The following is a 9,804-nucleotide window of genomic DNA, read 5'->3' on the forward strand; positions in this document are numbered from 1 at the left end:
GGAAGCAGAGCGAGCAGGAAGGAGAGCGAGCAGGAAGGAGAGCGAGCAGGAAGAAGAGCGAGCAGCAAGCAGAGCGTGCAGGAAGCAGAGCGAGCAGGAAGGAGAGCGAGCAGGAAGGAGAGCGAGCAGGAAGAAGAGCGAGCAGGAAGCAGAGCGAGCAGGAAGGAGAGCGAGCAGGAAGCAGAGCAAGCAGGAAGGAGAGCGAGCAGGAAGCAGAGCGAGCAGGAAGCAGAGCGGGCAGGAAGCAGAGCGGGCAGGAAGCAGAGCGGGCAGGAAGCAGAGCGGGCAGGAAGCAGAGCGGGCAGGAAGCAGAGCGAGCAGGAAGCAGAGCGAGCAGGAAGCAGAGCGAGCAGGAAGCAGAGCGAGCAGGAAGCAGAGCGTGCAGGAAGCAAAGCGTGCAGGAAGCAGAGCGTGCAGGAAGCAGAGCGAGCAGGAAGCAGAGCGAGCAGGAAGCAGAGCGTGCAGGAAGCAGAACGAGAGCGAGCAGGAAGCAGAGCGAGCAGCAAGCAGAGCGTGCAGGAAGCAGAGCGAGCAGGAAGGAGAGCGAGCAGGAAGGAGAGCGAGCAGGAAGAAGAGCGAGCAGGAAGCAGAGCGTGCAGGAAGCAGAGCGAGCAGGAAGCAGAGCGAGCAGGAAGGAGAGCGAGCAGGAAGGAGAGCGAGCAGGAAGCAGAGCGAGCAGGAAGCAGAGCGAGCAGGAAGGAGAGCGAGCAGGAAGGAGAGCGAGCAGGAAGCAGAGCGAGCAGGAAGGAGAGCGAGCAGGAAGCAGAGCGAGCAGGAAGCAGAGCGGGCAGGAAGCAGAGCGGGCAGGAAGCAGAGCGAGCAGGAAGCAGAGCGAGAGCGAGCAGGAAGCAGAGCGAGCAGGAAGCAGAGCGTGCAGGAAGCAGAGCGAGCAGGAAGCAGAGCGAGCAGGAAGCAGAGCGAGCAGGAAGCAGAGCGAGCAGGAAGCAGAGCGAGCAGGAAGCAGAGCGAGCAGGAAGCAGAGCGAGCAGGAAGCAGAGCGTGCAGGAAGCAGAGCGAGAGCGAGCAGGAAGCAGAGCGTGCAGGAAGCAGAGCGAGCAGGAAGCAGAGCGAGCAGGAAGCAGAGCGAGCAGGAAGCAGAGCGAGCAGGAAGCAGAGCGTGCAGGAAGCAGAGCGAGAGCGAGCAGGAAGCAGAGCGAGCAGGAAGCAGAGCGAGCAGGAAGCAGAGCGAGCGTTTAGACGCCGCGTTAACGACAGGTGAGGAAGGTCAGGAGGGACAAACATTACAGCAGGGATGTGGGGGAGGGGCAACAGCACCGCCAGCTAACACTCACCTCCAAGGGGGTAGAAAGGGTGACGGTGGGGGAGCTGAGGCTACGAGGGCGCCGGACCGGGGGCTCATGGAGGTGGTTGCTGGCGGAGGAGGGAGGGGTGGAGGGAGCCGGGGATGAGGGTCCTCCTGCTGCTGAGGAGGCGCTGGCTCCGTCTTCAGTCAGCTGTTAGCGAGAACAACAAAGTAAAGCTAGCAGCGCTGCTCGTGTTGTCCCGAGGACACGCCATCAGAGACGTCTGTCCTCCTGGACCAGAAACCAGAAGCACGGCGGGCGGAAGCCCAAAGAACCAAACACTCCTCATGAAGGGACGCACTGGAAGACACCGACATGGTGTGAACCCTGTGTGAACCCTGCGTGAACCCTGCGTCGACAGGTGAACAGAGCTAGCCGTATGCTGGTCAGAGCAGAATGGAAGGGGAGGAGCTTATTCCCGGTGCAGCGGCATCTCTGAGCTCCGGCTAACGTGAAAGAAGTGGAAGATAAGCAGAACAACGGGCCAGGTAAAAGACCAGGTGAGAGACAAGTCGTTCCGAGGCGGGGGTCTATAGAGGCGGGTCTATAGAGACGGGGGTCTATAGAGACGGGTCTATAGAGACGGGGGTCTATAGAGACGGGTCTATAGAGACGGGGGTCTATAGAGACGGGTCTATAGAGACGGGGGTCTATAGAGACGGGTCTATAGAGACGGGGTCTATAGAGGCGGGTCTATAGAGACGGGTCTATAGAGACGGGTCTATAGAGACGGGGGTCTATAGAGGCGGGGGTCTATAGAGGCGGGGGTCTATAGAGACGGGGGTCTATAGAGACGGGTCTATAGAGACGGGTCTATAGAGACGGGTCTATAGAGACGGGGGTCTATAGAGGCGGGTCTATAGAGGCGGGGGTCTATAGAGACGGGGGTCTATAGAGACGGGTCTATAGAGGCGGGTCTATAGAGACGGGGGTCTATAGAGACGGGGGTCTATAGAGACGGGTCTATAGAGACGGGTCTATAGAGGCGGGGGGTCTATAGAGACGGGGGTCTATAGAGACGGGGGTCTATAGAGGCGGGTCTATAGAGACGGGGGTCTATAGAGACGGGGGTCTATAGAGACGGGGGTCTATAGAGACGGGGGTCTATAGAGGCGGGTCTATAGAGACGGGGGTCTATAGAGACGGGGGTCTATAGAGACGGGTCTATATAGACGGGTCTATAGAGACGGGTCTATAGAGGCGGGTCTATAGAGGCGGGTCTATAGAGGCGGGTCTATAGAGGCGGGTCTATAGAGGCGGGTCTATAGAGGCGGGTCTATAGAGGCGGGTCTATAGAGGCAGTGGTCTATAGAGACACAAGGAGGGGGGGGTCGAGGAGGCCCCCGTCCCGTGCATAGTGTCCGGCCGCCCCCCCAGACCTGCTGTACCTGCACGATGGGCCTCGTCCAGGCCGTTGTGCGGTTGTTATGGTTGACGTAATAAGTTCTTCCCTTTCCGTCCTTCCTCTCCTCCCATCCGGGGGGCAAGCCGGGGGTGGTCAGGGTGCAAGCGGTCGCAGACGGAGACTGTCCAGAGGGAGCAAAACATTCAACTGGTCAGTGTCAGCTGATCTGCAGGAGACGAGGACGGGATGCAAAGGGACGCTTCTGTCAAGACCCAAAACAACGACGTCCCCGAGAGCCTTCAGTTCCTGAGACACTGGCAGGGGACAGAGACAGTTCAAGAGCAACACACACACATCACGAGGACGGGAAAGACGTCAGGCAGGGGACAGAGACAGTTCAAGAGCAACACACACACATCACGAGGACGGGAAAGACGTCAGGCAGGGGACAGAGACAGTTCAAGAGCAACGCACACACATCACGAGGACGGGAAAGACGCTTTCAGAAGTCAGCCGCGGGACACACACACACACATCGGCTTCACATTGAAGTACCATAAGAGGAGGGGGAGGAGCCTGAGCCTGCTCACTGACACCGTCCGTCATGCTTGAGGACATGAGTCTGTTGGACAGTGGGCTCTGTAAAACAGAACAGAAGGACAACCCTTACCGCAGCCCCCCCTGCTGGACGGTAAACACATCGGCTTTCAGGTGACGAGAACAGTACCAGAGCGGAGCTGGGCCCCGGGACCTCGCCGTTAGCGTCCGGCGGGAGGGACCGCCTCGGGTTGATGTCTTCAGGAAACTCCTGAGCGACGGGAGTGGGCGTCAGGACGGAGGACGGCCCCGGCAGAGACTGGGACGTGCCGTCGTTAGGCTCCTCCTCTGTGATCAGCTCCCACGACTACAGGTGGACGAAACGTAACACGGCATCACGCAAGCCGCTGGGGGTCCCTGCAGCCCCCCCAGGACGGGCCCACTCACGTTGTCCAGCTCTCTGGGCTCCAGGTGCTCGTTCTCGAGGTCTTCACTGATGTGGCGTCTCGACCGGAACACTCTGTGGGCTTCCTGGTGGATCTGCCGCTGCTGATTGTCACTCTCAGTCTCAGAAATCACGTCCCTGAAGGGGGGGGGCAGAAGCATGAGATATCAAAGGGAACAAGCGTCTTTCCCCACGCGTTGGGAGGACGTGCTACAGGAGGCTGCAAATATAGAAACAGGGAAACGGACGAAGCAGCAGCTTGATGAAGCAGAAACCAAACGTGCGCTCTCGGGCGTACATGCTGGACGGCCGTTTCCACCGCGTGGAGCGGTTGTTGTGGTTGACGTAGTAAGTGCGTCCCAGGTTGTCCACCTTCTCCTCCCACCCGGGGGGCAAGGGAGGGAGCAGCTGCTGTGGACGCTGGGACCCTGAATCCACCGACTCGTCCCACCCCTGAGGAGAAAGGTCAGACAAACCTCAGCTCCAGCTGAAGGTCAAGAGGTCACAGGCGAGACGAATATGAGCTAGCTGCTCCCGTTTAGGGCCCCAACCTCTGGAACACATGAAAGATCCGGGTCCGGGTGGAGCTTTCAGAGGCTTTGGATGGCATTGATCTTTGGGCTAAGGGGCTTCGGCAGAGCGTGGAGCTGGACAGGCTGCTAAACCTAACCCTAACCCTAACCCTGACCCCGACCAGCTCCAGCAGCACGAATACTGCACACCGCTCACCAAGCGAAACACGAGCAGCTCTTATTCCTGCAAATAGCAGGCGGCCCCGTAAATCGATTTTCCATACGCTGAGCTGGAAAAGCTCGTCTTCAGCTTCTGGCACCGAGGTGCTTCCCGAATTCTCCGTGAAAGGAATAAAAGGAGGAATGTTTCCTGCTCTAACGCTCAGCACAAAGTCGGCCTCCGTCTTTAAACACTTGAAACTGCAGTGGAGGAGCAAAAACAGAACCCGGGTTGGTTTTCAGTTCTGAGGCCCAGACGTACCTCAGCCTCTTCCCTCATCTCCCCCCCCTCCTCCTCTGGGCCTCCTTGCTTGGGCAGGTAGGCCATCTTGAGGCGCAGGTAACCCTTCACCCTGGACTTGTGACTGCACGAGCAAAAAGGACTCATATATACAGTTGCATAAAGTGTCCAATTTCACCATTTGAGTGTCGCTTCCTGTTTGTCACACCTGGAAGAAACTGACCTTCTGGGCCTCAGGAGGAAGTCTTTAAAGGTGTAGGGGCGCTCCATGGCGGGGTCCTCCGTCTGCAGAGTAAGAGGCGCCATTCATTGACAGCGAACGCACGCACAAGACAGGTAAAGCCTAACCACTGATAGTCGGTCGGACTCGGAACCAGCGGTACCGGGTCCAGCTGAGTACAACCAGCTGGTTTTAGTATAAGGTAAAGCCTAACCATCCTATCCCAGCCGGTTAGCGCAGCAGCTTTAGGGCCGGCGCGGGTCAGGGGCGGGCGGAGCCACGGATCTCTACCGAGCAGATTCACCTAAATCCAAGTCACGTGTTTCACGGATTGGGAGGGATGCCGCTCCCGTTTATATTCAAAGGCCGCCCCCGTTTATATTCAAAGGCCGCCCCCCGTTTATATTCAAGGCCGCCCCCGTTTATATTCAAAGGCCGCCCCCGTTTATACTCAAAGGCCGCCCCCGTTTATACTCAAAGGCCGCCCCCGTTTATATTCAAAGGCCGCCCCCGTTTATATTCAAAGGCCGCTCCCGTTTATATTCAAAGGCCGCCCCCGTTTATATTCAAAGGCCGCTCCCGTTTATATTCAAAGGCCGCTCCCGTTTATATTCAAAGGCCGCTCCCGTTTATATTCAAAGGCCGCTCCCGTTTATATTCAAAGGCCGCTCCCGTTTATATTCAAAGGCCGCCCCCGTTTATATTCAAAGGCCGCTCCCGTTTATATTCAAAGGCCGCTCCCGTTTATATTCAAAGGCCGCCCCCGTTTATATTCAAAGGCCGCTCCCGTTTATATTCAAAGGCCGCTCCCGTTTATATTCAAAGGCCGCTCGTCGACCTCACAGGTGAGTGGTTTGACCACAACACCAGTTGTGTGGCCGGCTCGTCTGACCTCCACCGAGTCGGATCTGATGATGATCAATATATTTATTAGATAGAATGTTAGAGTACAAGTACAGTCACACAGTAGCATGTATTACAGTACAAGTACAGTTAAACAGTAGCATGTATTACAGTACAAGTACAGTCAAATATCCTGTCTCAGAGGAGCATTCCTTGCGGTCTTGTTTCCGTTGAAAGTCCTTCGTACATAAATCATCGACATTTAACAATACCAATAAAACTAAAACCAATACTCAATAACTCAATTGATGCAAAGTAACATTAGAAAAATAAAATGATTTTACACCACCGATGCAAACTAACAATAAATCTAAAATAAATTACACCACTGATGCAAAATGACAATGAATGACAATAAATTACAATAAATTAGAAAGACACTCAATATGTGCAACGATAAGAAACAGCTGAGCGTTCAGAACGCTCACACACACACACACACACACACACACACACACACACACACACACGCGGTGACTCACCGGTAAATGACTGAGAGGAACGTCAACCTGACCCAGGAAGTCATCTCTGGTCTGGAAAGAGAACAAGGAGGTCACCGTGAGCAGCAGGAGTTTGTGTTTGTGTTTGTGTTAGCGACACCCCCAGCAGGGAACGGAGGAGAGAAACAGTCACACAGACCCATCCAGAAACAACCTGCAGCACTCTGACAGCCTTCTGGACGGGCCTCAGGTGTCCCAGAACCCCGAAAGGAGAAATAACAACCACTGCCACCAAAAGTAAAGCAAAGGCAGCCAGACAGGAGGGGAGAACCGGGGGGGGGCTTGTACATTTGTCCATCCTTTGCTCATAATTAATGCAGAGAGAGGAAAAGGGGGAAGTAGATGGAAGGATGGGTGCAACAGCAGCTGCCCCCCAGCACTGATTACCTGCGTGACATGGAACAGGCCATTCCTGGAGGACGTCTGTGTTGGGACACAACCGGGTGAGACAGCAATAACCAACAAGACACTCAAAGTACAAATACCCCGACCGAGGGGGGGGCGCATGGGGCGAGGGCCGAGCAGGGCTGGACACACACACACACACACACATCACTGGGGGCTCAGGGGGACCTCCATCGAGCAGCTGGGGAAGACCCCTAAACGAGCCGCAGCCCAGCCGTAAACAGGACGTGGATAGCCTTCATCGTCCTCCACACGCTGGATAGTCTTCATCGTCTTCCACACGCTGGATAGTCTTCATCGTCCTCCACACGCTGGATAGTCTTCATCGTCTTCCACACGCTGGATAGTCTTCATCGTCTTCCACACGCTGGATAGTCTTCATCGTCTTCCACACGCTGGATAGCCTTCATCGTCTTCCACACGCTGGATAGTCTTCATCGTCTTCCACACGCTGGATAGTCTTCATCGTCTTCCACACGCTGGATAGTCTTCATCGTCTTCCACACGCTGGATAGTCTTCATCGTCTTCCACACGCTGGATAGTCTTCATCGTCTTCCACACGCTGGATAGTCTTCATCGTCTTCCACACGCTGGATAGTCTTCATCGTCTTCCACACGCTGGATAGTCTTCATCGTCTTCCACACGCTGGATAGTCTTCATCGTCTTCCACACGCTGGATAGCCTTCATCGTCTTCCACACGCTGGATAGTCTTCATCGTCTTCCACACGCTGGATAGCCTTCATCGTCTTCCACACGCTGGATAGCCTTCATCGTCTTCCACACGCTGGATAGTCTTCATCGTCTTCCACACGCTGGATAGTCTTCATCGTCTTCCACACGCTGGATAGTCTTCATCGTCTTCCACACGCTGGATAGCCTTCATCGTCTTCCACACGCTGGATAGTCTTCATCGTCTTCCACACGCTGGATAGTCTTCATCGTCTTCCACACGCTGGATAGTCTTCATCGTCTTCCACACGCTGGATAGCCTTCATCGTCTTCCACACGCTGGATAGCCTTCATCGTCTTCCACACGCTGGATAGTCTTCATCGTCTTCCACACGCTGGATAGTCTTCATCGTCTTCCACACGCTGGATAGTCTTCATCGTCTTCCACACGCTGGATAGTCTTCATCGTCTTCCACACGCTGGATAGCCTTCATCGTCTTCCACACGCTGGATAGCCTTCATCGTCTTCCACACGCTGGATAGTCTTCATCGTCTTCCACACGCTGGATAGTCTTCATCGTCTTCCACACGCTGGATAGTCTTCATCGTCTTCCACACGCTGGATAGCCTTCATCGTCTTCCACACGCTGGATAGTCTTCATCGTCTTCCACACGCTGGATAGTCTTCATCGTCTTCCACACGCTGGATAGTCTTCATCGTCTTCCACACGCTGGATAGCCTTCATCGTCTTCCACACGCTGGATAGCCTTCATCGTCTTCCACACGCTGGATAGTCTTCATCGTCTTCCACACGCTGGATAGTCTTCATCGTCTTCCACACGCTGGATAGTCTTCATCGTCTTCCACACGCTGGATAGTCTTCATCGTCTTCCACACGCTGGATAGCCTTCATCGTCTTCCACACGCTGGATAGTCTTCATCGTCTTCCACACGCTGGATAGTCTTCATCGTCTTCCACACGCTGGATAGTCTTCATCGTCTTCCACACGCTGGATAGCCTTCATCGTCTTCCACACGCTGGATAGCCTTCATCGTCTTCCACACGCTGGATAGTCTTCATCGTCTTCCACACGCTGGATAGTCTTCATCGTCTTCCACACGCTGGATAGTCTTCATCGTCTTCCACACGCTGGATAGTCTTCATCGTCTTCCACACGCTGGTTCTGGATCAGCAATGGAGCAGCTGCAGGGATACGGATCCATCAGAGATCTGCTGCTGGAGCTCTCAGAACGGCCTAAAGATAGAAAGGCTGCAGCGAGGGGGGGGGGGGGGGGGGGGCATTACCAAACCCAAAGTGTCACATTTCTGTCACAGAGAACACAGCAAGGGAACGGGGGTCTCACGGTGGGACGGCGCCTGCCTGCAGGGTACCGACCCAACGGGGGTCTCACGGTGGGACGGCGCCTGCCTGCAGGGTACCGACCCATCGGGGGTCTCACGGTGGGACGGCGCCTGCCTGCAGGGTACCGACCCATCGGGGGTCTCACGGTGGGACGGCGCCTGCCTGCAGGGTACCGACCCATCGGGGGTCTCACGGTGGGACGGCGCCTGCCTGCAGGGTACCGACCCAACGGGGGTCTCACGGTGGGACGGCGCCTGCCTGCAGCGTACAGACCCAACGGGGGTCTCACGGTGGGACGGCGCCTGCCTGTAGGGTACCGACCCAACGGGGGTCTCACGGTGGGACGGCGCCTGCCTGCAGGGTACCGACCCAACGGGGGTCTCACGGTGGGACGGCGCCTGCCTGCAGCGTACAGACCCATCGGGGGTCTCACGGTGGGACGGCGCCTGCCTGCAGGGTACCGACCCAACGGGGGTCTCACGGTGGGACGGCGCCTGCCTGCAGCGTACAGACCCAACGGGGGTCTCACGGTGGGACGGCGCCTGCCTGCAGGGTACCGACCCAACGGGGGTCTCACGGTGGGGACGGCGCCTGCCTGCAGGGTACCGACCCAACGGGGGTCTCACGGTGGGACGGCGCCTGCCTGCAGGGTACAGACCCAACGGGGGTCTCACGGTGGGGACGGCGCCTGCCTGCAGGGTACAGACCCAACGGGGGTCTCACGGTGGGACGGCGCCTGCCTGCAGGGTACAGACCCAACGGGGGTCTCACGGTGGGACGGCGCCTGCCTGCAGGGTACCGACCCAACGGGGGTCTCACGGTGGGACGGCGCCTGCCTGCAGGGTACCGACCCAACGGGGGTCTCACGGTGGGACGGCGCCTGCCTGCAGGGTACCGACCCAACGGGGGTCTCACGGTGGGACGGCGCCTGCCTGCAGGGTACAGACCCAACGGGGGTCTCACGGTGGGACGGCGCCTGCCTGCAGGGTACAGACCCAACGGGGGTCTCACGGTGGGACGGCGCCTGCCTGCAGGGTACCGACCCAACGGGGGTCTCACGGTGGGACGGCGCCTGCCTGCAGGGTACCGACCCAACGGGGGTCTCACGGTGGGACGGCGCCTGCCTGCAGGGTACC

The 9,804-nt window shown here is 57.2% G+C and overlaps 1 protein-coding gene across 1 annotated transcript in view; it reads right to left on the bottom strand.

Moving 5' to 3' along the window:
- nedd4l (NEDD4 like E3 ubiquitin protein ligase) overlaps nucleotides 1–6,256 on the bottom strand; it is a 14,658-nt gene extending 8,402 nt beyond the window's left edge. The window contains exons 1-9 of the mRNA XM_068752913.1: nucleotides 6,209–6,256; nucleotides 4,827–4,888; nucleotides 4,625–4,727; nucleotides 3,930–4,084; nucleotides 3,634–3,769; nucleotides 3,377–3,553; nucleotides 3,205–3,288; nucleotides 2,693–2,830; nucleotides 1,293–1,454 (exon numbers count right to left, since the gene is read on the bottom strand). Coding sequence (XP_068609014.1) covers nucleotides 1,293–1,454; nucleotides 2,693–2,830; nucleotides 3,205–3,288; nucleotides 3,377–3,553; nucleotides 3,634–3,769; nucleotides 3,930–4,084; nucleotides 4,625–4,727; nucleotides 4,827–4,873 — 1,002 coding nt within the window. The 5' untranslated portion in view covers nucleotides 4,874–4,888; nucleotides 6,209–6,256. The remainder of the gene's footprint in view (nucleotides 1–1,292; nucleotides 1,455–2,692; nucleotides 2,831–3,204; nucleotides 3,289–3,376; nucleotides 3,554–3,633; nucleotides 3,770–3,929; nucleotides 4,085–4,624; nucleotides 4,728–4,826; nucleotides 4,889–6,208) is intronic.
- Between the last annotated feature and the right edge of the window lie 3,548 nt (nucleotides 6,257–9,804).

This window comes from Brachionichthys hirsutus, chromosome 19 (genome assembly GCF_040956055.1).
Source record: "Brachionichthys hirsutus isolate HB-005 chromosome 19, CSIRO-AGI_Bhir_v1, whole genome shotgun sequence".
Taxonomy (NCBI): Eukaryota; Metazoa; Chordata; class Actinopteri; order Lophiiformes; family Brachionichthyidae; genus Brachionichthys; species Brachionichthys hirsutus.